Source organism: Scomber japonicus, chromosome 3 (genome assembly GCF_027409825.1).
Source record: "Scomber japonicus isolate fScoJap1 chromosome 3, fScoJap1.pri, whole genome shotgun sequence".
In the NCBI taxonomy this organism is placed as follows: domain Eukaryota; kingdom Metazoa; phylum Chordata; class Actinopteri; order Scombriformes; family Scombridae; genus Scomber; species Scomber japonicus.
This window is the reverse complement of record NC_070580.1, coordinates 6,907,386-6,933,896: the sequence shown is the minus strand read 5'-3', so window position 1 is coordinate 6,933,896 and position 26,511 is coordinate 6,907,386. Positions and strand designations below refer to the sequence as shown.

The 26,511-nt window shown below is 41.2% G+C and overlaps 2 protein-coding genes across 2 annotated transcripts; both read right to left on the bottom strand.

Moving 5' to 3' along the window:
- Nucleotides 1–53: 53 nt before the first annotated feature.
- Nucleotides 54–12,698, bottom strand: elk4 (ETS transcription factor ELK4). The gene is made up of 6 exons (XM_053316782.1): nt 12,491–12,698; nt 6,426–6,640; nt 4,521–5,282; nt 3,113–3,355; nt 566–685; nt 54–468 (listed from the first exon to the last, which is right to left on the bottom strand). The coding sequence occupies exons 2-6, from the start codon at nt 6,630–6,632 to the stop codon at nt 370–372; spliced, it is 1,431 nt and encodes a 476-aa protein (XP_053172757.1). The 5' UTR covers nt 6,633–6,640; nt 12,491–12,698; the 3' UTR covers nt 54–369.
- Nucleotides 12,699–20,809: 8,111 nt separating this feature from the next.
- Nucleotides 20,810–24,644, bottom strand: si:ch211-117k10.3 (Krueppel-like factor 15). The gene is made up of 2 exons (XM_053316182.1): nt 23,529–24,644; nt 20,810–21,214 (listed from the first exon to the last, which is right to left on the bottom strand). Exons 1-2 carry the CDS (start codon nt 24,641–24,643, stop codon nt 21,046–21,048), a joined length of 1,284 nt encoding a protein of 427 aa, XP_053172157.1. The 5' UTR covers nt 24,644; the 3' UTR covers nt 20,810–21,045.
- Nucleotides 24,645–26,511: the final 1,867 nt, after the last annotated feature.

The window sequence follows — 26,511 nt, the reverse complement described above, 5'->3', positions numbered from 1 at the left end:
GAATCCATAAGTGTGAAAGGGCTGATGGCATCAGTGTGTGTGTGTGTGTGTGTGTGTGTGTGTGTGTGTGTGTGTGTCTGTGTTGTGTGTGCGTGTGTACAGAATAGCATCCTCAGGGTGTAAGTGCTATGAAACAAGCCTCCATCGAACCTGGACTGCCAGCATCTCTCCACATCCCTCCACACATCTTGACTGTAGTGTGACTTTATGTGTGTGGCAGAGGATGTTAAAGCACCAGAGTGATGAGGAATGGCAATGACTCAGCTCCCACATCATAGTCCTGGATGTGGGGGAGGAGGGGGCAATGTCTGACTGTCTGGGATCTAATGCAGCGAAATAGTGGAGGGGGAAGGGGGGAGGGGGTTGACCCTATGTCTTCTGAGGGTCTGGGGAAATGGGGCCAGGCGTGTTGGTCCCATCCATGCTGTGCATGGGGATCTGGAACTGTGGGGTGAGGACTGACGGGAACTAGAACAGAGTAGACAGCAAAAAGTGTGTTAAAAGAAACAACAACAAATAGAGATGTTGCTAGATTTAAGGATGTATAAAGTCTTGGTGTACTGACTTGGAACAGGTGGGCTCCCTGGCGTCGTGTGGCAGGGCTGAGCGGAGCCACGGGACTGAGCGTGCTCCAGAAGTGGATGTTGGACAGGAGGGGACTGGGAGTCAGCAAGAGAGTAGGAGTCTGAGGAGGAAATGATGCGAGGACAGTGTTAGTGTCAACTCCTTAAAAAGCTCAAACTATAAACTGACATGAATGATATTATCAGCTGATGTGTTAGATTTGGCATTGCATTTTTATCTAAGAAACTGCAGAATAGGAATAAGGTATTATCAATATATCATATTAATCAAATGTCATAACTAATGTCTGCCTCAAAAATAAATATTAATCCTCATTGTACCATTCATTAATCACTTTACCTTAGATCATCTCTTTCTAATGCAAGCTGGAGCTGATTTGCATTCAGTGGAGAATGTTATCACTTCCACAGCTTGGAAGAGCTATAATTAAAAAGGAATAATTTGACACTTTGATAAATGCTTATTTTGCTTCCCAATGTTCAGATTCAGTATGTTAAATGTAAAGCCTGAGCCAGCAGACTATGAGCTCAGCATAAAGGTTAGAAGCAGAGGAGAAAGCCAGTCTGGCTCTGTCCTGTGGTTAATTAGTGAGCTTTACAGATACTGCTATGTAAATGTTTTTAACCTTTGGACAGAACTGTTTCTCCTGCTTCCAGTCTTTATGTTGAACTGTGCTGGACTGTGTGCTGGCTACAGCTTCTTATTTAGCATACAGACATGAGCGTAGTATTGGACTCAAATAACTCTTCATTTCTTTAATGGTGTTTTATGACATATGAGGTGACTAATGAGTTTTAGTAACTGGCACAGTTAATAGCAGTTGGTAAATATAGCTGATAAAATATAACATGGTAGCATTATGTTATGTATTTGGTGCAGACACTTGATTTCAGATGCTGCTGAAAGAAAATGCTTTCATTACATTTGAGAACTTGTAATTTTTACTTTAGTATAATGGACTCATCAATTGTCTAAAAGTGACTGAATGTTATTCGGCTGAATATATATGGTAGGGTAGAGTATAGTATAGTAGAGTATATTATAATATAATGCAGCATAGAGTAGAGTATAGCACAATGTAGTATATATGAGTATAGTAAAGTATAGTATAGTATAGTATAGTATAGTATAGTAATAGCATAGTATAGTATAGTATAGTATAGTATAGTACAATACAGTACAGTATAATATAGTATATTAGAGTACAGTAGAGTATAGTATAGTAACAGCACTAGGTCTGTTATTTTGGGTGGAAGCTTTACTATCTAATTCAAAAAAACAAATAAGACTAGAAACTCTGAGGGTTAGAGTTAGAAATGACACTTTCACCCATTTTTTTAAATTTGAAGACACTGAATGAGAGAAGTTTACTGGCTGTTCATCTGTATGTGCAGAAGAAGAATATAAGAGACAATGCTGTAAAGTCAAAAACTGACAGAGGAGAAACAAACTAGAGAGAAGAAAAACAGTGCAGATCTAATAGAGGAATAGATTCTACACAGCAGCACACACAGTCATGTGGTATGTAAACAGCATAAGAGGGAACAATTTCACGGCATAAAAACAAGCCCACAATATCGCTGCTGCACTGCTGCCCCCTGCTGGCCAGGATCACTGAATGCTCATGAAACTTGTTCAGTAGTCTAACTGCTTTTCAAAACAACACTTGACTTAATTACTTGCACAGATTATTTGATTTAATGTAATAATGTATAAACACATGGAGATTAACACATTCTTTCATTTAAAGGCTTATGGCAGAGGCACTGTATGTTACTCAGGTGTTACATATATTTATTTATTTTTCAGGGCAATTTAGGTTATTCAGACGTGCTCTATGAGACTTTTTTGTTGGAATAAAACTAATGATCTAAACTGAAATGTTTTGTTTTTATGTGCAGAAATATCCACATGAATGGACAGAGGAGATTTTCAGTATGCCAGGGATTTAAAAAGCATGTTGATGTGACAGTCTGTGACTTAGTAATGTCAAGCAAACCAAGTACAGAAACCTTATTTTCATTTATTTTATCACCATTCTGCTGATTGTAATTGTTCTTTAAAATCAGCCAGAAAGTCATAAATACATTTTGTATCATCATTCTGGTTTGTATCAAATTGTTATGTCACTTTTTCTTTCTTTTCTTTTTAACATTATGGTGTTTTCTTCTCACAGGCGTCAACTGGGTCACTTGTATAAAAAGGTTAGCTTGACTTTGAAGATTTTATTTCAATACAAAGCTTCAAGGATACACGAACATTACTACTTTTCATAGGTGAATGGATTTCAATATGATATTAATTTAATAACATAACCACACCCGGCAGTTGAAACACAATGTTATCTTATCCTATCATCACTTTCAATCTGCTGCAGAGGACTTTGAATACCTTTGAGTTTGACAAGTGCGATAAAAATAAACTTACCTTACATGACACAAGTTCGTTCTTGTTGAAAGCACAGTGACGTTTCCTAAGTTCATTTATACACACCCAGCTGATATTTCACTGTTTGCAACGTTCTCACCTGTAGCATTGCTGGTGTGAGAGAGGCGGTGGGTAGAGAGGGGCTGCACAGACTCATGGGGGAGAAGTCAGAGGTAGTGACCAGCAGCGTTGGCGGGCTGATCTGCAGGATTTTGGGTGGCTTGCGTGCCTTTCCTGAGCTCTGAGTGCAGACTGTGGTGCTGCTGCTGCTCACCGACGACGAACTGGTATCGGCGTCCACCATGATGGTCTCGTCTCCGGACAAACCGCTACCACTTTCCAACTGGAGGACGAGAGACGGACAACGATTTCTACACGTGTTTCATAATCAGTGTGTGTGTGTGTGCTTTAAGTAGTGTAAAAAGTTAAAAGAGTGATACATTTACCTCCAATAATTCCATGCTATGCTGGTAGCTGTTGTGGCCGTGCATGACTGCTGAATGAGTGACACTGCACATCTGAGTGATTCTTGATGTTACAATGGATTTTTATAACAAGACAGTATCGCCTACTCTGTTTCCATCGGCTCTACGGAGCATTTAATCTTACAGCTCAAAGATTTTGTTTTCTGGCCCAAGAATTTACTGTTTTGATGTTGTTGCAACAGTCATTTACAGGAAAAAAGCTCTAAAAGCCCACCGTACATTACCTACTCAGCAGCAAACAGCGGACTGACACATTAACTATTTAAGTGGTGACCATAGTGGAGCTTTTATTGACTAAAGAACCAGATATTTTCCTCAGAAGTTAGTGGAGACCACTGAACTAAAAGAAGAGTGAATGTTGGAGTTACACAACTCCAAATGAATGATAATGTTGCTCTGTGTTTACTGAATGTGTTTTGCCACCCTCAGGTGGCCAAAACATAAGCTATTGCACCTTTTGAAAAACATAATTAAATAGACGTCTTTACTTCTTAACATTACTGCTTGTGATGATTGTCTTCATTATCAATTCATCAACTGATTAATCTTTTTTTTCCCAATAAAATGCCATGAAATAGTAAAAGAAATACCTTGGGTTAAAAACCATTTCCTTGAGTAAAAGCTGGCATCTTGAAATGTCTTGTTTGGTGTGATCAGTGTTAGCTTAATATCATGTATGACACTGAAAAGCTTCACCCAGCAAATATCTGGCATTCTTCTTAAATGACTAAAATGATTATTGATCACTCAATCTGAATGGTTGTTGATTCTTCTTTCTGTCAATCGACTAATCGTTGCAGCTCAAATTATCATTATTAATAAGAGTTCTCAGGACTGTATATGTGTTTTGTTCTGATGAACTGAAAGTGTAAGAAAACAACCCTATAACTGTCATCAGATTCAAGATGTTAGCTTTTTTCTGATTGGTGTACAGAAGCATGTTACATCACTCTGGCGTGAGGAGCACAAATCTAGGAATCTGCTATCACTGTGTGAGATGTGACTGCTGGTATGTATACTGACCCTCTCTGCCTGAGCATCTGTGGGTTCCAGTGGCAGAGCGTCTGCAGGCTGAGAAGATCCGGACTCCATGTCGCTGTCGATCACCAGCTCCTGGGAGGAGTCGGGAACTAAGCTCGGGGACGGCGTGGCCGAGGTCAGGTCCGGCAGGCTGAAGTGCGATTCTGACGGGCGGATGTGTTCGAACGAGTACATGTGCTGGGACGGCAGGCTGGAGTGTGTGCTGATGTCTTCCGCTCTTGGGGGTGGAGCTTGCAGAGGCTCCAGCTGAGTGGAAATGATGGTTGACTCTATGGCGACCTGAGCAGGCGGCGCCGGCTTTAGAGGGGTGTTTCCGAACTTAATGACGGACGGCAACGCAGCTGTCTGTGGCGGTTGAGGCTCCTGGCTCTGAGTGGCAGAGGAGAGACCCCTCTTTTCAGCCATCTTCTCAGCCGGGTTCTCTATTTTAATGGATTTGAAGAGCTGGCGTCCATTTTGCAGCGAGTTGAGGGTAAATGAAGTGTACAGGCCAGAGTGGATGTAGTCGTTACGGTTTGACTGCTTGGTGCTGGAGATCAGAGCGCCTGTGTTACCCCCTACCTTGCTGCGGTCACCAGATTCACCCTCCTGTAGGGTGCTGTCCCCTCTTCTCATCAGGGTAGGGACACCTCCAGCACCCACATCCCCTCCCTCCGTTCGGGTGCCTACATCTCCTTTAAGGATATCAGGGTAGGACACAAAGCGGTAGACGAACTTCTGACCGTTCACCTTCTTTATGATGTTCTGTAAGCAAAAAGAAGGAAGTGCAGAACAAGTTTATACTCTAGTAAGTAATTATCACATAGGTTAAAAAACAACAGCAACAGGACTTTCCCCTCATGTAGTCCGCCTCCACCAAAGAGGCACCGGCAGTAAAAAAAAATTAGAAAAGTGAGACCACAGAAAAGCATTGTGCGTGGGACAGCTCTGTCCTTCCTGTCTGTACCAAACTAGTGGCTTCTAACACTGCAGCCAAACATACCAGAGGAGCCCAGCCCAGAACGCCCACAGGGTCAGGCTGTACTCCTGCCAAACCACAAGCAGCAGTGTGGGAGACAGACAGCAACTTTCTCTCTCTGCTGCATGTCACTGAGTTGAGGACTTTAACCGTTTAGAGAAGCAAATCACATGGGTTTTGTTATTTGCCGGTGCGCCCTCCATCAGTGAGTCTCCAGCTGGAGCTTCAGAAAATATGTGTTTATCTCATACATATCAGGGTGCCACACCGTCTGATCAAAGTCATATTGAGGCAAAGACATTAAGATGCTCAAGGCCTTAGATCTGGCATCTGTGCCCAGTTCATTTACTCAGTAGCAGTGATGATATGGTGATACTAGACCTTCAAAAGTAGTTCAAAAAGAAAAGAGGAGTATTCTGTAAATGTATTGCAACATTTTGTTATGCTCAGCATAAATTTGGCAAATGCTTTCACTTTCACTTCAACTGGCTACTTAAAAACAACCCTCTATTAAGAACAAATTAAGGTTTAAAATTGGTGTACAGCACCTTTAAGTCTTAACGCTTTGCCTCTTATAGTTATTTTCTGTGAAATTAGTTAAACCAGTCAATGCTTCTAATTGTCTAACTGCCTAAATGTTAGTTATAACCACCAGTAACATGCTGCAGCTCACCAACCACATTGTGGCCAGTCTAACATTCAGAGGCATGTTTTTCTTAACCATTTTCTGACATCGTGTTGCCCAAAAAGACCCACAAAGATCAGATGTTTGAAAGGAATTTAAATGCTTTGGCATACTTGAAGCACAACAAGTGGTTCTGGTTTGGCTCAGTACTTATTTTAGTCATCAGTAACAACTGCAACCAAAAGTCTGAGCTTCAAAGGTTCCTCTATTTTTAACCAGCTATACGCATCAACGTGTGTTTTACCTTGTCGTAGTAGTATCTGAGAGCCCTGCTGAGTTTGTCGTAGTTCATGTTGGGCTTGTTCTTGCGGGCTCCCCACAGCCGGGCCACCTCCTCGGCCTGCAGCAGCTTGAACTCCCCTTCCTCATTGGTCCAGCAGATCAGCTGCTCGTTGCTGGAATCCAAAAGGAGCTGGAGAAGGAACTGCCACAGGGTGACAGAGTTGTCCATGTCTCTCACTGTTGAGAGAAGAAGAGGAAGGAAGAAGTCAGCGATGAGAAAATGCATCGAGCTACAAACAAACAACTGCCGCTCGCCAAGTAACAATAAGAGGTTCCATAAACTAAATTATTTAACCATTTTAATCACTTCCTCTGCTTCCATCAGTCAAGCAAATAATGGGTGTCAACTCCAACACAATCAAGCTGTCAGTCTTTACAACGCCACACAAAACAGTGCTTTTTTTTTTTACACTGACGAGCACAAAATGAGCCCAATTAGAGCAGTGGGAGAAAGTATTGATCTGATGACTCATCTTCAAAAGTCTGTCGCTAAAAAGTTAAAATGGAGCTGGATGAAACCTGATGTGATTCCTGTGAATATTGGGGTTATTTTGGAGGAGCGGGCGTAACAATCACAAAGTGCTTCACATTCAAAATATAATCACTAAATAACGACTACAATGATATAGAGATAGAGACACCAAATTGGATATACAAAGTGAATAGACGTAGGTGTCAAGTTAAAGCATGAAGTACCAAAAACTACCTACATGCCTGTCTGAATGGTTGACTTTTTAGGTGCGTTTTAAATAAATCCACAGTATCCAAAGACCTCAAGCTTATAGGAAGACTATTCTAAGGCTTTGGGGCTGCTGACTGGAAGGCATGGTCTCCCCAAGATCTATTGTGTAGGACTAGCTATTATCATCCCTTAGTTGCACACTTGAGGGTTGCAACCAGGACTCTGTGGGATGGTCCAGTGAGTGATGGCATCCTCTTGGTTGTAAAGTGGGGAACCCTCCTTCCTCAGTGTTTCGCTGATAGGCCCACGACACGTCCAGAGGGTTCAGCAGTGAATCCTGGCATCCTGGGCTTACCCCTTTAATCCACAGTCACTGGCTTCCCATTGCAGCAGTCACTGAGAGGTCTTTGACTGACTGACTACTGGCGGACCTTCCCTCGCACTCCCATCTCCTGGAGTAGCTTTGATGTTGACGCTTCTTCAAGTCTTTAAGTCTGTCCCTCATGTGGTTGCTACATTCCAGGATGATAATGACACTGTGACTGTGCAACCTCTTTCATAAATTCAAGAGTGGTTTGACTATCCATGTCGTTGCCTTTCTGGGAGGTCGTGAGGTTCATGGAGTCAAGTCAATTTCCACCTTCTCAGCCCCTTGATGAGCTGGAGTAGACATGAAAGACTTCCGTACAGTTCATGACTTCCAGCTTTCTGAGGACTGAGGCTAAAGAGCATCCATGATGATGAAATACTGTCACACATCTGGACATGATAGTCACATTGTTCACATTACGCTAATTATTCAAGAAAAAACAAACACACACTTAATCATAACTGCCAGATTCTTCTTTGAAGGACAGCTGTAAAAATGTGGCACTGTGATGTGGCTACTGACTAGTCCCACCCACTCAAGGCCGAGCATATTGTTCACATCTGGCTGTTTTTTAATAAAGGGCTGCACGACACTGTGGCCGTGAAAATGAAAAAAAAAAAGAAAAAGAAAAAACCTTTCATAGTGTGATATTCATGAAGAAGGTGATTCAAACACCAGAGAGCCATGGCAAACATTTAAAAAACATGCTGCAAGCGTATCAACCCTAACAGAAAAGCAAAATGTGTCCTCAGTGTGGTAGAAATGGAACAATATTATGATTACTATCATTCTTAATCTCACAACTGATGTTTTATTGAACATTTTGCATCAAGAAATTTAAAAAATTGATTAAATACTGAAGCTAACATTATACATTGTGAAAAAGAATTAAATATTTCGTCACACAGCTATACTGACAAGTATTTGGCACAATCCAATCTGTCTATATGTATAACATCATCATTCCGTACACCCATCTGGCGCCTTCTTTGATATAATTGAGGGGGTTTGCTATTTTTACATGTTTTTCCAGCATCATATCCTCAGCTGAGATCAAAGGCTATACACGCTGGTGCTGCGTCCACACAGGTGTTTTCACTTTGGTTGATTAGACCCCTTCTCAGGACCGTGTGTGTGTGGGGGGGTGTACAGAACTCGCTTGATTGACATCTCCCTCACTGGTGTGAGAATGTGATGCTTTGTGACTGCGGCAGACTCTTAGCATTGTAGGACCCAACTTTAAATCTGAAAAACAGGTCTAATCAAACAGACGAAGCGAAAACACACACACAATGCTTCAATGTAATCCATTACTTCTACTGACCAGTGTTGACTTCAGATTTTGTTTAGTATCTATGGTATTGGCCAATCACAGCACAGGTAACTGCTGCATCCTACTACAGTGTCTCAAACAAGTCACCTTAAACTCTTCCCGCCAATCATTTAAGCACCTAATTACATGTCACACTGATGATAGATGTGAGGGCTCCTGCTGTGAATGACAATGAGTCTGAATCCAAAAGTGAGTCCAGGGTGAGTACAAGACATCAAACACTACATGACTATGAAGTGTCTCCATCCTTCATCTTCAGAAGAGCTTCAGGGGTCCTTGTCCTGCTGTCTCAGTGTCCTGACAGGCTGTAGTTGTTTTGGAAGATGAAAGAGGAGGAAATCGACTTCCCACAAAGGTTCGGTTAGTGTTTAGATGTGGTGCTTTGGCCTTTCATCTTTCTGTTCAGTGGCTGTTTGTCACTTGTTTTTTGTTCTTCTGCTCTTGATAAATATGTTGGTTATCTGATGACCGGCGCGCTTTGGAAGGAGGCACGAGAAGGAAGTGATTGGGTTGGAGATACCACAGATTGACGAGCCAATCATCGACGAGGAGCCGCAGGCAGCCAGCCACACACCTCAATGTTTCAAATATTCATAAGTCCAAGCCAGTCACAATTAATGAATAGTTTCCTTATAACCACAATATTTTGGCTGAATGATGCCCAAGTTATTGTAGACAGAAACCTCATCTTAAATAAACAGACTCTAACAAACAGACTTTATTTTAAAAAGAAAGTGTCAAAAGTACAAAGTTTTTAAAATATTAAACAGTTTCCAAAGAAGCATGCACTTTGCACGTGTGCATATCTAAAAGTGTGCAAACACTTAAGCTGAAAATCTGTCACAAATCAAATCAGCTGACATTGGGAGGTTGAGGATCACTGAAGATGATGGTAACAGTCTTGTAAAACCAATGTTCTCTCTTCTCTCATCAGTAGCACTCAATTGCGTTGGTCTGATTCCTGTGATGAATGGGGATGCAGTGTTATTGCTGCTGTTGTCATTAATATATAGGGCATAAGTGTAGTCAATTCATTTGCAATTATTTTTTATCTTTCAAAGTTAAAGCTGAGCAGTTGACCCACCTTTTCAAAAGTGTAGTCCTCCCTGTTTCTCCATGCTTCAAAAACGTGTTGCAAACAAAAAGCGGAGAATTGCAGGAAAATGCTTCACACCACATGCATCTCCACTCCGACTTTTAGCCTTCTTTTCCCCACAAAACAGCCTCTACAATGTGTTCATCACCGCTGAGAGTCTGCGCAATGTCCCTCCAGGAGTCGTGAGCCATCTGGGTGACTGTAATCTCTGATGAGGTGTCGCACATCGTCTGTATTTGTGCGTCTCTCCAAAGTTGACCATATTACTGCACACGTGTTGTTGTTGTTGTTTTCTTCTTCTTCATCATCTTCTACTTGTTTCTTCTTAAAAAGAAGTAGCAGCTTTCTGGCTTGTCGACAAGGAGCCCCAATCCTGTTGTAATGAAGGTTTGTGGGTGCACGCCTGTGTTGTCAGTACTGAATGCTAAGAACACATTTTATTCAGTCCTGAAAAAATCCTCAAGTTTCATCTCCACTTCTTGAGATAACTCGAAACCTCTTGTTGTTTTGCGCTCCTCACTCAAGGATGTTGACGCTTTGATCTACAAGGGAGGCAAAAAAGGCTGCTGGACTTCTCTGTAATGGGAGTTATTATTCAGGCATGGGCTTGTAAGTAACACTAAAAAAAAGAAAAAAAGAAAGGCAGATGTAGTGCAGACAGGTTTTCTCTCCCAGGAAACTGCTAAGCAGAGAGGTGGCACTGTTATCAAGGCAACAATCTGCAGGAATTATTGCACCCTGCAGTGTATTGCAGCTGAGTGCACCCAAAAGACTACACCACGCCTCCTTCTCCCTTCTTGCTTGTGCATGAATGATCAGTCCATCTCTCTTCATGCACTACATCCCTCTTCAACAGACCACTGAAGATGTTTATCAGCCTGCTGCAGATGCCTTTAGGGGTCATAAAGGGAAAAAAGTACCTTCTGTGGTTGTCTGTCCTCATACTACCTACAGGTAATTGTGCTACAAGAATGACTTGTTATGGGCCGCCCGATTCAGCCGCCTTCATCTACACCTGCCATGTGGTTAGCCTGTCTTCACATGTAAAAAACAACAGTATGGCACTATAATTCAGACTAAGAAGTAAAAACGACCGACACCATCCAGCAGACGTCGTAATTATGACCCGAGGAAATTACGCCACTCAGATGACTTGATAAGATGATTTTTTTACCTTGTTTGGAGGATGGAGGGTGGATGAGGAGATAGAGACTTCCTGCTAGTGTTTACGGCTGCCATGACGACGAAGGTTGCGCAACTTCAAGGAAGTATAAAATCACATTTTGAGTGAACATTATCTGTCATTTTTATCAATTATTGTTGTCTTTTTCTTTTAAATGGAGGATGTGTTGATATGATAGATTATCTGATGAAGTGTGTTATGTTCAGGTCCAGTTATTGTGAGTGTTTGAGGTTGCAGCTACTGAAAAGCACTTGTCTTGGTGATGTAAAAATCTGTTCTCTGTCATCCATAATCACTTTCCCCCCCAAAAGTCTATTAGATCATCCTTTGAGCCCACTCTCCATAATCCATTCACATGCAATCCAAGTGTAGAAAAGGAGATGCACTCATTGAATATGTAGTGACACAAATGTAAATGTTAGAGGTCCCACTTCTTCTAGTCTTCTGTTTCTTACACTTCATATTTAAGATAGTTCCCCTTGCATGGTTCGTGTAAAGTTAACAACACCCCCCCCCCCATCCCCCCTCCCAACTACTGAGCTTTTTTCTCATAAGGCCTTGAAGAAGGACACAAATAAGTTATTGTCACTATGTTGACACATGCTGCTATGTGGCATTAATTTTAATATGACTGGTATGTGTTTGCCCTCTCATGTGATGTTTCTGTTATTTTGTCCCACTTCGTGTTTACAGGCTGTCTTGTGCTCTCACGTCACTGTCAGTAGCTGTCAGCGTGTGTGTAAGCTTCTTATAGGGACGAGTAAATCTGCCCTAACTCATCATGACCTGCTGGATGAGACGCACGTAAACACACACACACGTAAACACACACACACATACACACAAAATCTGTCCCAAACTGTCATCGTCAAAAACCGGTGATATCGGGACAAATAAAGGACGGTGTCAAACCCGCTGTCGGGGGGTGGGGGGGATTACCAATAATCGTTATGTAACTTGTGACATTAGCAGCAAATGTTATCTACATGGCAATGAGATAACGTCAGCTAGGTCAAATGAGTCGCATAACATGGGTTATTCATACTATGAACGCTCGGACTGGAGTGACTGGTTTCTCCTGTCACAGAGCCAGGCACCCACACGGAGAAACATAGAAGACCACTTGTTGATGAATAACGTTACTTTCGTTACCGTCAACACACGCTTACAGTTATTTACCAACCATGCAAAGTAACAGAGTGGAGCTCAGGCACCACTACCGTGTTAGTTGTGTGTGTGAGAGAGAAAGATAGAGAGAGAGCAGCCACAGAGAGAGAGACAACAAATGAAGGCATCAACGTTACTTCGCTAACTGTAAGTTAGCTGCGAGTTAGCTTCGCGTTAGCTTGTCTGCTAACATTACCTCGCTCGTAGAGCCCGCTAAATTTCCGAGTCGTCCAGCCGCGTCGAAATATTCCAGAAACATTGCTGTATGGCTTTCTAAAGCGTCATAGCTCAGGAAAGAAGTTACAAACTGCGTGTCAAGCAAATACCTGAGCTGAAAATACATTAAACTGCCTTTGACTTGTACTGACGATATATCCTTTGAACAGGAAATAATGCTGCCTTCAAGGTTCCTCGTACACCTCACTACACCACCAACTGCTTTTGCGCGGACGATTTAAGGATTGTATATCGGTGGCTGCTACTTTTTGTTGTAGAAATGATTAAGTAAAACAGCGACTTCTATGTGTTTTGACAAAGGTGATTAAATTAAATTAAATATTATTAGTACGGTTATCAGTAAGATTATTAGGGCAATATAACTGAAAACATTGACATATCTGAGAAATTATAGCTAGATATACTATATACTTATTACTGGATATTAAAGGTTACATTACATCTGTTACCATCACCGTTTCACTCGTCAGCTGCCGTGTTTCATTATCATTTTAGCATTGCATCAAAGAAACTCTTGTAAAGAAATTCCCACCTGTTTGCGCGCTATGTTTCTATATGACACTCAAAATTCCGATGCTTCCGAGTGGACAAGAATGTGTCATTAAACTCACGCTGAGATCACTTCCTCTCTTGTTTCTGTGCTGATGTTTATTATTTTGCTGTTTCTATACCTGCAAATTCTCTTCATGAAATTATCAGTGCGCAAAGTTTCTAACTTTCTAACATAGTTTACTTACCTGCTGTAGGCTTCGTGTTTACAACATGTTGCTAAAATCTCTGCTGCCTCAAATCTTGGCTCTCCACAATTTAGTTTGGAAGTACTGATTGTGCAATTTTTTTTTCTCATAAAAAGTGTGAATTCTTAAATATTGCTATGTCATATTGCACTTATTTCAGATGAATGGATCCACACTCAAATAATTAGATTTTGTGCCAATAAAGGAGGGGATATATCAGTCAATTTTGTGCTTTGGAAGCACAGTTATGGTGCGAACATATTGTTGGCAGCTGTCAATAATTACATAGTTGAGTGAATGCAGGCATATGCTAAAAAAATCATAAAATGAGTGTGGGAAAAAATCTTCATAATTGAATTAATAAGTCTATTACAGAGCTGTCAGACACATAATGTACGACGTGAAGCATTTCGTGGAATTGGGTTATAACTCAATAACTCACATAAATCAACTCTATTATTCACATTTTACAGACTGAAGATAGTCCATCTTGTCAGACCACCCTGCACCACCTAGAAGAAAAATGAGACCTGCAGGTGTAAACATGTTGATGTCACCTCCTAAAAGCATGTAAAATAATAGTTGCTCTAATTTTAACACTTGAGCCATGTGCAGGCAGGAAGTGTTACAAATGCAGATTTGTTCTTCTTATACTGCAGCTGTTGCTTTGTATTGCGTTCAAAACGCCTGCAACCTGCAAGCTACAGTAAAAAAGTTTGAGGAGATTGAGTGAGTCAGGCATGTCAGTTGTAATTGTAGACATATGTCATATCATTATATATATCATAATGAAATATAATAACTTCAAATGTTTTGGACTGATCTTAACTTTAAAAATCTGTCTCGTCAGTGATGAAACTGGTGCAGTTTTTGTTGATCATTTGAAAAACATATCTAAAGTTAGAGTGAACTTACCACAAGCTGACTCTGTGAAACTGGTGCATGCATTCATGTCAACCAGGTTAGACTGCAGTAACGCTCTCTTTGCTGGTAAACAAGAACTCATTCAGAACACAGAGTCCTCACACATACACTCTAATATATGACCCTTGTGCTTAAATCACTTGATTGGCTCCCTGTGGAATACAGAATTAGTATTCTACTTAAAGTCCTTAAAGCAATCAAGTAGCTCAATCAACTTCTTAACGTGAGCAGTGGAGTCTGACATGAACCCACTCTTTTTCTGGCAATGTTAGAACACTTTTTTTTCAACTGAGCCATTAGTATTTGTGTTTTTTGTCTGAGCTTCTCTCACTGGTTTGATGTGAAAACGGTGATATCAAATACTTCTGAGCATTGAACCCAAATTCTTTAGGAGCCCAAACAGCTTGTGCTCCCTTCATCATTTCTGACCTGCTCACTGATAATAATCTAGTCAGACATCTCAGGTTATAAGGTGGTGTGTTTGCACCTATAACATCCAGATGTGGAGGTACATTGGTTTTAGGTTTAGGATTATTTAATGTATGTGTATGGTTTGAGTCTGTGGTCTTTACTGCTGTGTTTGCACTCACATTTTAAAGTAAAGCATAGTGATTTCAATTTCCAAAGACAGTATATGCTTCAGACCAGTTCTCTTTTCATGCGGCCAAGCAGTACTTATCCATTGTGGAATTATAGCACACATACAGTTAGGCCTGTCACGATAACTACTTTTGTTGGACGATAAATAGGATGATATATGATTCCTTCTCTATTGGACAAACACGATGTAGAAATTACTGCATTTTTTCAGATTAACCACCAAGTGGCAGCATATTACAGGAGTGACACATTCAACCAGCTCTCAGTAAGTTAAGTGTATTCATTCATTTGTTATCTGACGAGGACAGTGAGTAAACGTTTAGCTCCCCTCAGCATTAACACATGTAACAATTAACAAGTAAGTAACAATTCACCAATTGTGATCACAGAACAAAGAAACACTAACCTTACTAACTGAGCAGCCGCAAACCAAGAAAAGTGAAGACTATGCAGCTCTTGGTGCAGTTAAAGAGGGTGATTATTTTTGTAGAGTTGTGGTGCTGGATTGACTTGTTGGTTGAGTGAGTCATTACAGCTGATGGTAAAATCTATGGACTTTCCCCATTAACATCTGCAGGTTTAAAATGTGTCTCTAGTTCATGTAGATACACTGACTTTTATTGGAAACCAGCATTTAACTTGCAGCAGAATCAACAGTATGTTCTTCTATCAATGGGAATGTAATGTTTGTGTGGAAAATTCCTAATTGTAATCCAGAAGAGTGTATGTCTAGATTGAGGTTGTTGTGTCCATTTTAACCATAATCCAGAGTCATTTTGTCATTCTGTGTTCTATGCTGTACCATTGTTGTAATTACTGTTATTTAATTTGTCTTTCTTGTTCTATTCTGTACACTCATCTATTGCATGGGGGTCTGTTGTCCTGGTAAAGGGATTCCTCTGCTGTTGCTCTTCCCGAGGTTTCAATTTTAGTTTTAAGGATTCTTTCTTATTGGAATCAAAGGTCTAAGGACAGAGCATGATGTATTGCTGCACAGATTGTAAAACCCTCTTGAGGAAAAATTGTGATTGGTGATATTGGATTATACAAGTAAAATTGACTTAATTCTTTACCATCAGTTTAGAAGGGTGAAGTATTGTTGGCGAACCTTTTAGCTAGCTGTTGCCTATCCAGCAGACATGGAGAAACATTAGCATACATTTGGGTTAGGGTTTCTGTATGTAAGCATGGCCAGATCTACCACATGGGGAAGCTCAGCAGGTGCCCAGGGGCCCTCAAGCAGAAAGGGGCCTCCAAGAGTTCACCAGACAGCAGCATTATCCAATCAGAATAAAATAATAGTTGTTTCCAAGAAATTTTAGTCTTATGACTTATTAACCAGTCATCACAGCTGGGCAAGTGGTGATTGGTTAGCAGGCCAAAACACAATGTGGGTAGGTTGTATCAATAAGTGTGTGGGAAAATTTCAGAAAAATGGACAACCAAAAGGCAGTAAAACAAGGATTTTTTTTTGCCAACTTTCAGCAAAAAAGCTCAAGAACATTGATGAGAGCTGTGAGACTGAACTGAAACAGGACAATTTAAGGCCATAAAATCAACATAATGAGTTGAAAGACACTAAAATGTACTAAAGGGCTTAAGAGAATGTCAAAATTGGCTCATAATTTTCAGGTACCCCCTTTCACATTACACATAGTGATTTGATACATTGCTTTCTTTTGTGATTCTTCTGTGAATTCAGTTAAGCGTCCTCCAAGGCCTCAGAGATACAAAAGAGAGAAAGACAGAATAAAGCGTGAAAGGGAAAAAACATTTTTATAAATCCTCTAAGTAAGTTTCTTATTCTTTGTCAAAGAAATAGCTTCAAACTATCTATTCAAACAAAATAAGAACAGTGCTTTGTGTTCTTTAGCTTTAGGAGCCAAATGTTCGTGACACACTTACTGATTAGGGTAAATCTACAACTTTTTAAAGGCAGCACTGTTCTGCTTTAAAGACAGTACAGTGCTTTGTCCTATAACCTCTGGTCACAACTGTTGTCAGCTACTCTTATTACATTACAGCCTGTGGCCACATTTCATTTCTGAAAGGAAGCCCCCTTTCCTCCCTCTGTCCTACTGTTCCGGTCCACTGTCTCCTCAGACGTCTGCCTCGGCTACAATCTGTAAAAAACAAGACAGCAGGACTCGACATGAATCAGATGGGCAGCTCTTTCTGACTACATCATCCCAGATTAGTGACAGTGCGAAAGAGCAGAGCAGGAAAGGAGGTGATGTAGATATCTGCTTTGAAGCCAGTCCCAGTTTCCTCCGGGTGTTCCCTCCCAAACAAACACAACTGGAAAGCACCAATGACCACAAATTCCAAATAGATAAGCTTGGAGATATGCAGCTGCAGCCTCCTCTGTGCTTTCTTAACAGTACTGAACAGTGAGACTCTGCAGCACACTGCAGCAGTCAGATCAGTATTGGAAAGTGATTACAGGATTGAAACCTGCCTGCAGCATTTTTTTAATACAGAGACGTGCTACAGTGGCCTTGATGTGGTTATTCTGCCACCCACTCTGTGCTGTAATCCTGCTGTCGTTCAGCGCTGCAGGAAATTTACATTGGTGTCATTTCAATGAGACAGTTGTTGGGTAAAATAGAGGAGAGGCGGTGACTAGACAAACAGTGATAGGACAGCAGACTGGTAACTTTGTCAGCCATGACAGCAAAGCTAATTAGTATTTAGAGGTTATTTTCTACTGTATAAAAGCAGGTTGACAGATAAAATAGTGAATGTTGATGGCTAATGTGTGGTTAACTTATTTTACGTGAATATTTGAATAGAGAATAACTGCAGTTTTTTTCAATAGCTTCAATCTCATGTGACCCATTTACTCCAAATCCCTGGAGAAATAAGGCACACCTCCTTATAGTACTTCTTGTATTTCATATTATAACAAACAGAAATGAACAGATAAGAAGTCAACAAAGCTAAAGCAACATGAAGCTCCAAACCGATGCCCGACACTTGTTGCTACATGACAGGCGTGACGAGCTACACATCAAAGTAAAGCTGTCCTTATCTTTTTTTAACGCGCATCATTGGAGCACAAAGTGAAAATAGAAGAGAAAGTCATCCTTGATGTTAGCCAGTTTCCTGTGTTATTTAAGCCTATTTTGTTGTTGTTTTTTTTTACCATGACATAAATAATAAAAAATGTAGCTTGCAGAAGAAGGCTCATTTGTTAAACGCACAGTGGCTAGCTGTTGTGTGTGATATTTAGCTGGCTGGTGCTATAATAGATAACGTTAGCTTATGTGTAGCGCAGCAAAGTGCTTTAGCAACATTTCAACGGTGACTCAGCAACAATGTAGCTAGCCACACTGCTGTTTGTTTTTTAGCTTTGTCTCTTGTAGTGTGTACCCCCAAGAAGAAGCCACTGGATCCAGAGTGAATGTCTTTCTTAAAACTAACTTCACCATAGGTTACACGTAAATTTTGTTTCTTAGCTGACAAAGGAGGGACTCCGTAGAAACACAACTTCAAATGAACGCTGTGTCTGCTGGTTGTGTAAAGAGGCAATTGTTTGCTAACTGTTTGTATAATGATTAGCTTGTTGTGGAGCTCTTTGGCCCCAGCCCAAAAAACATGAATGCAACTTTAAATTACAAAGCAACTATGTTTGTCAGATAAATATAGTAAAAGTTATTTCTTTAAGTAGCAGAACCAAATAGGAATACTGAAGTGCAGTACCTGAAATGTCAAGCACAGTACTTGAATAAATGTATTTTGTTACTTTATCACTTGTGCAGTATAACCAGTATGAGCTTATACTGAACTGGTTAAAGTCTGAACTCTTTTCACAATATGGTAGTTATATGTAAAATGGCAGTGGGTGTTAAAAAAAAGCCTCTTTTTAGCACAGTGTAATTGCCACATTTGTCAAGATCTGATATAATATAACTCATTATTTCATGAGAAATTAATTCTAACCCCCGACCCTCATTCTGTAGTCATAAACGCAGTAACATTTTGATAAGCATCCATCCAAAAACAACAAAGCAAAAGATTCAGCATTGTCAGTTTTTTGCTTTTTATTTTTGCAAATAGGAAAATAGCATTTCTGGTATTCAAAAAAACAAAAAAAACAAAAAAACAAAACAGCCTGTGTTCAAACAGATACACAAGCAGGACTCAGAGAGAAACAGATAGAGAGAGAACTGGATGATGATTAGGGAATACAGATCTGGATGTAGGTCAGTAGGAGCAGCCTGGGGAGGCTTAGACACAAAGACAGCACTGGTTCAGACAGATAAACACGTCTGCCCGTCTGTCTGCTTTAAACGGCATTCTACATTACTAAGCATGATTGTTTAAAAAAAAAAAAAGAAAGCTATCGTATCTGTAAGATTTAAAAAAAAGAAGAAGATGATTGCTGTGTAAAAATGACTGTGCACTGCTACATGCTCAAGTGCTCTAGTTTTGAGTTTATCCAAAAAAAAAAAGCACCAATGTGGCTTGAGCTAAGTTAAGATTGCCAGTAGCCTACGGTTTGTAGTAGTAAGTGTCTTCAGACAATCCAGTTATATGAAGCTTCATGCTTTCAGTTATACAGTCTCTTTGTGTGAAGCACTGGAAGGTTAACAAGCACCAAAGGGTTCAGATCAAAGAACACATGACAACAGTGACTGAACTGCGCAGTGCAGTTTCGCCTTCCTTATAAAATACCCCCTTTTTTTGCCATTTTATGGTTCTGATACATTTTTATGGAACTGCCATAAGAGCACAATGACAGTTTCCACTTTCCACTAACACAAGTGCACTTGAGACCAGCAGACTCAGCTTAATGGTTTGTAAATGGGTAGAATGGGACTCCAAATCCCAGACCATAATCAGTCTGACATTCCACAGATTGATTACGCTACAATCAAACTCACACATCGGACTGAAAAAACCTCTCCACAAACACGACTGAATAGCTTAATGCACTGATTGAAAATCTTCTTTGATTAAAAAAAACACATCTATATAAAGGCTACAGGCTGTACACGTGTTATCTTTGTCCTTTATGTTCAGTACACATTATATTGAGTATGCTTATACAGATGATTGAATAGATGTTAGCTGCCTTTCCAGCTATTTAGACTATTAGCTTTTTTTGCTGCTACAACCAACAGAGAAAAAGGTAACTGCTACCGTAAATAAGAACAGAGCGATATTCACTCTTGCACCACTGAGCCAAAGTATAGCATATAGGCCGAGTAGTTACTAGGCCACATAAGTCGGGCTGCACAATGATTTCAAGAGTTTTTCAGACAACAAAGAGCTTATAACTGTCGTTTTCATGCTCTCACAGGGCTGGAACAGGGAATTCTGGTTTGGCAACCCCCCCGGTTCAGAATCACAGTTAAATAAGAGCAGTCATATGATAACAGTACAACAGTAGGATCAAGTGAAGTTTTGTGACACGGACAAAAGGCATCGATGGAGATTACGGCGTACTGGGACAGAGAAAAAGGCAAACGGGTCAAGACAGGGGTGGATTATGATTGGACGAATGCAATAAAGGCCAGGGTTGGATGCATAAAACATCGGGAAATTCAAAGTTTTTTCCGCAGCTTGGACAAATTGTGAGCAGAAGCCACAAAGTTTTAGTATGGCGTCATTCATATTGGGCTCTAAAAATCTTTAGAGGAGACTTCTGCTGCTTTAATCTGAATTTCACTCTACGGACACGGCTGTCACGCTCGGCCACGTGAACATGTCCTTCGCAAGCCTTATGATTAGAACACATGGCATAAATGTGACCCAAATGTACGCTGAACAAAACACAGTAAATTCATACTTAGACGACGTACGAAAACATTGGGAAGCTTTATGCATGTGGACCCTGAAGTTTGGCTTTGAAGAAGAGGGGAGATTATAAATTAGAGAAGCTCCAGTTACTAGTTACCACAGCACCTGGTAGCTTGTAACAGGAACAGCAGCACAAGCAGTGGCTGCAAGAGGGGTTTCTGTAAGACTGTCTCCTGGTATGTGATTTGACATATGTGTGTGTATATGTGTGTATGAAGGCCCGGGAAATCCACTTTCATCTGAGTTTTTTCCCTGAGCTCAGTGTAGTGCTATGATGAGCTGCTCACAGGGAGAGACAGTGAAAAGATAAAGAGCTGGGACGAGAGAAAGGACAGAATATTACGAGGGAGAGACAGTAGCCAGCTCTCAAGATTCTTCGGAAAAGTTCTGCTCGTAAAGCACCAAAAGTCCTGAGGGAGACCAGTTATCTAGGCCAGGTTGAGAGGTGTCACACGGTGGATCTGATAATCCTGCTGGGCCTGGAGCTGCGATGGACCTTTGTGTGTTTGGATAAGTGGTCACTGCGGGCAAACTTCTTCTCACACAGTGAGCACTCGTAGGGCTTGATACCGGAGTGGGAGCGGCGGTGACGGGACAGTTCATCGGATCGGGAGAACCTAGTGATAAAGGAGCAGAGGTGCAGGGTTAGGAACACAGATATAAAGAAATATACCAAGTGTTTCAGATCAACCTACTTACTAATCAATCCATTAAATAATAAATATGTAGAAACCACAATCATCGATGTCCTTAAAGCCCCTTCTTACACATGTGGTCAATCCCTGAAATGCTCTGGAACATTTCCTGCATGGGGTCATGTGTGAATAGGAGCAGGGATGGATATTGCAGGAAATCTATACTGCCAATTTCCCACCTCAAGCATAGAAACATGCTGGTATGGTTGTGTTGTGAATGAAAACAATAACATTGCATTACAAGCGTTAAAAGGGTGGTGTCCATCTAGCCAACGACACTACTTTCACGTGGAGCGAGCCAAACAATCACAAGACTTGATGTATGGGTGATGTAGTGCTTGGTTTTGGCTTGTCTGTTTTCCCAAACTTTCTCATATTATGACTTAAAAGTTCACTAAAATATGTTTTTTGATTAAAATTTGATAGGCACTGCTTAGTTTGAAAGTTCGAGCTAACTTTTGTGAGTTTTGACCTCTTCTTCTGTTGAGTTTTACGGCGGTCAGCATCCGTAAGTGTTGCATTACTGCCATCTGCTGGACTGTCCCTTGCCCCGTATATTCCAGCATTGCCATGTTATGTCTGAAAAGGTGCAAAATGGAAATATTCCTGGATGTAGCTGCATGTGTGTACAGCAAAAATCACTAACGGTATCCTTTTTTCTCTCCCGTAATTTACCAGGAGCTATGTGTGAAAGAGACATAAGTCTGGTGTTGAAGGGTGTAAGCCAAGAGAGAATACCATTCTGGGCTGCTGTTAAGCTCCTTCCACACATGCAGTCTATCCCTGAAATGTTCAGGGACATTTCCTGCATGGGGTCAGGGATTCGATACTCAGGGAAATCTGAACCACCAATTTCTCACCTCAAGACTTTTCGAGACATTTCTGGGAAAATGCTGGTATGGCTGTGGTGTCAATGAAAGCACAAACACTACAGGGAAGAGTTTCGTCCGTCTGACGAAAGGCACTTTGACATGGAGCGAGCGAATCAATCTCAAGACTCTGCTAATGATGTACTCAGGGATATAAGCAAAAATAATTCATTTTGATTGACAAGTTGTGATTGTTATGCATGTACGATGTGAGCATGATGATAGAGACATGTGCCTATCTGCCTGTATCAGTTCCACACACACATGCTCTATATGAAAGTGTGCACTCAGCTGAGAGGTTGAATCCTGCTAAGTAACAAACAGTACTCTTCTGTGTCTTTTCTCAATTAGTCAGGCTACTCCGGAAAACACCCGAAAACACTGGAAAACACAGGCGGCAGCAACTTGACGATTGAGCAGTAACTATTAGAGAGTGCTGCATTTTCCATATACGCCACACAGACATTTATGGGCTTAATGAGTGAACCGATTAATGAATTATCTTTATTTACACTGCCCTTTTTACAGCAGAGCCATCTATGAGACGAATTGCAAACACACACTAAAGCAGACAATGTTGTCAAAGTAACAGGCCTGTGTCATATGATGAAACTAAGGACGATAGATAGAAGATGAAGAAAGTTGAGTTGATTTACATGATTTGGGTCAAGTGATTCACAGTTTTATTTTAAATGTAATTCAATTTAAAGTCAATACATAGGTTACAAAACATTGTCCCCCTTAAAATAACCTTGTTTATACTACGTTTATGTTTCTACTACAACAATACACTGACGACCATTGTGGCATGTCCTGATAAACCTAACAGTAAGACTTATATATATATATATATATATATATTAAAAAAAAGAAAAATAAGGTCTAATGAGTCTTATTTTCAAAAGTTCAGTCAGTCAGGAATAGGTGTGGTTTTAAATATGAAAAACTTCTACGGACTGTGTGAGCTAAAACACACAAGAAGCTTAATTCTCCTTTATAATAATTCACTACATGTGAAGTGTATGAGTGTATATGATGAAAATGAGGCATTAGAATGTGCTAGAAGCCACCAGATTTGGACTACACTACGGACAACATTTTCCTCAGGAGGGTCATGCCTCCAAACCCCCCCACCCCCGCGGCTTCTTCACACTGGCTGGCTACTCCATATCTCCGCTCCACAGCGCTGCTACTGCTCTATTAATATTTAGCCCAGCCCCAGCTGTTACTCCACCGTATTACAGATGAGGCAATAGCACAGCATGTTGAAATCAGCAGTCATTAAGATATGTGTTGTTTTTGGCCCTAGAGTAGTTTTGTTTTTATTGATTAGATGCAGCAGTTTATGGGTTAGGGTTGTCACATACCTCCAGCCACACTCAGGCCAGCTACACGTGTAGGGTTTCTCTCCCGTATGCCGCCGGAAGTGAGCTTTCAGGTGGCTGCTTTTGGTGTACATCTTCCCGCAGCCTGGATGGGAGCACTTATGGACCCTCTCTGTGGGTGGCACTCTGGTCACCCTGGGAGCCACGGCCTTCAACAAACTGATGCCCTGTCCCCCAACCCCAGTCACGCCCGTGATCTCTAGAGTCCTCATGGTGATGGGCAGAGGGGCGATCTTTACGTACTTCTGGTCAGCTGATTTATCTCCACTGTTCAGAGACACCAAAGTGGTGGTGGTGGAGGGCACCTGGGGGGTCAGCAGGGTAAGATTTTGTCCTGTTGCACCCTGGAGCCCCATGACCACATGAGTGAGCCAAATGCCATTTGGAGCACCGGGAGGAGACCCTGCTGGGGTCTGAGGTTGAGCCAGAGGTAGGGGCTGGAGCTGGAGGACCAGAGGAGCACCCAAGAGCATCGGTGGGGTTAAGGTGGACGGTGAGGGGTTTACTTGGGCAGAAGGGGAAGCATCAGCTGGACTGGGACTGTTCTGCTCATCCTGGTGGGTGTTTGGGTTTGAAGTGCAGCGGGAAGCACTAGTCCCTGAGTCACTGCAAGACTCTGAGGTGGAGGCTGGGGCTGCAGGGGTGGATGAAGAGTCACTGGAGCTACAGGGTAGAGGGGAAGCCTCCTCTTTCAGGACCAGCTGCTCCTCTTTACCTGGTTCCATCTTTTCCCTCAAGAACTCCTCTATGTCCTCCAGGGTCGGGGAGAACGGGGAAGGGGGAGTGAAGGAGAATTCTGGCAGCTTGGGCTCCTGACTTGCAGGTTCCTCTGCTTCACCAAAAAAAATATGCAGAGGCACCCCTTCATCTTCGTCTTCTTCTTCCTCCTCATCTTCCTCCTCTCCAGGGCTGGAGCTGTGCATAGCCCCTAACTCTCCAGCCTCAGGGCTGTCACAGGAGGCTGAACTGCCTCCCTCGCTGCAGGCTCCGTCTCCCAGGCCGAGGGAGAACAGCATGCTGCTGCTGCTGCTGCTGCTGCTGCTGTCCCTGAACAGGTCATTCTCCAAACTCAGCGTTCTGCTGCTAAGAGACACCATTGATCCAGGCCAAACCAGTAGAGAGGATGCTGGAGAAACTCTATCCACAAGACGAATCACAAAACCTGCAAAGACAGCAAAGAGATCAGCTTTTATTACATGGAAAGCTATTTACCTTAATTCCTGGATTTGAAACGTTGGCCACAAACAACATTAGAGGTTATTTATCCAACAGGCAACAGCCTTCTCAGGGACTTCATTTTAATGTGTTTTTATCTTATCTTAGTATTCACATTGTGTTATGTGTTGTGTGTCTATGCTTTTAATGAGCTGCCAGATGGACAACAGGCAATTCTGGTGGCCAACAAAATTTAAGCACTTAACTTTAAGCACATAAACAGTTTATTGCACACTGTAATGTAAATGTAAGCAGCTCTAAGTGTTTCAATGTATTTGTCAATAACTATAACTCCTTCTGCGTGAACCTACATAAATAATGCGCAAAAATATAGAAAAATGCTACTTTGGTAATATAAAATATGCCTCAAATGAAATGTCATAACTACTGACAAATAATGTAAATAATTAAACACTTAAAAATGTCCTTATCTCTGCTTACAACTATATTGTAGTGATATAAACCATTTATTAAATGTTTGTATGTGGCTTATAAATGCTAATTTCAATATCAGTGTCTTTATAATATACAGTATAATTATATATACACATATATGTCTGATACCAAATGTTGGGAAAATCCTGTACAAGATAATAAAGTTGATGTTTGACACAGTGAGCTGTGTTATGCTGTTATGTAATACAAAACAAACTCTTCACATATGTAAATCAGGAACCTAAACAGCAAACTGAGATCAAGTCCTGCCCTGTGTTCAAGCACTGTGTCATCCAACTGACCAAGTTCACATTCTATCCAGCGCTTTAGTGGTAAACATGCTTTAACACAACTGCAATGAATCAGATTACTAAAACCAATTAACATACAGTAACCTGGGAGATTTTGGGGCCCCTGAGCTGTTGCCCATTTTGCTCGGGTGGTTTTTGCATATGGGGCCTCCTTGAAAGCACATTCCCCTGCAGTACAGCTGCAGCAATTACTTCATGAATCAGTTAATCAATCCACACACACACACACAAAATCATCTGCAGTTATTTCAAACATATGAGGGTCCAGCTTCTCAAATGTACTAATTGCTGCTTTTCCTTGTTTTAATTGATAGTGAACTGAATATATTTGAGTTTAAGACTAGTAAGACATCTGAAGACTCACTTTGCAAATTCACTGTCTGACTTTTTACGAGTCAAATCGATTATCAAGTCAATAATCAGCAGATTAATCGCTAGAGAAAATAATCGTGGCTTATTCTGAAACGTTCTTTAATTAATAAAACACATGCACATGTTAACAAAAACATCTTCACCCCAATAATCATCTGGCACAGTTGATATTAAATGCGCATGTATGTATAAATGTTCATATCATCCACAGCAGCAAAAACTACAAAAACCCATGATGGACAATTATTTGCATATGTAAATGTCTGCTATATGAATAGATTAATTTCAATTAGCTGTACGACCCCTGGAGTCTATCCAGGACCCCTATCAGATCCGCACAACCCCCCCAAAATCTAAAAACCATACTCCACAAAGACACATGTGGTAAAACAATCCTCCTTTGCTTATGTAAAGGATGTGTGTTGCTGCTGTCAGAGCGTCAGGCACATGTTGCAGCAGGGCCTCATACTTGAAACAGAGCGCTGGTAAACACGGCCCGCACTGACGCGCCCATTACCATCCACAGCGAGGAGGACTCAGCCCGCAACGCGGAAAATAACACCAATACAAGTGTTAGTAACGGAGGAGCTGTTTAAGACATACCAAACCGCCTGAATACTACTGTGCCTGTA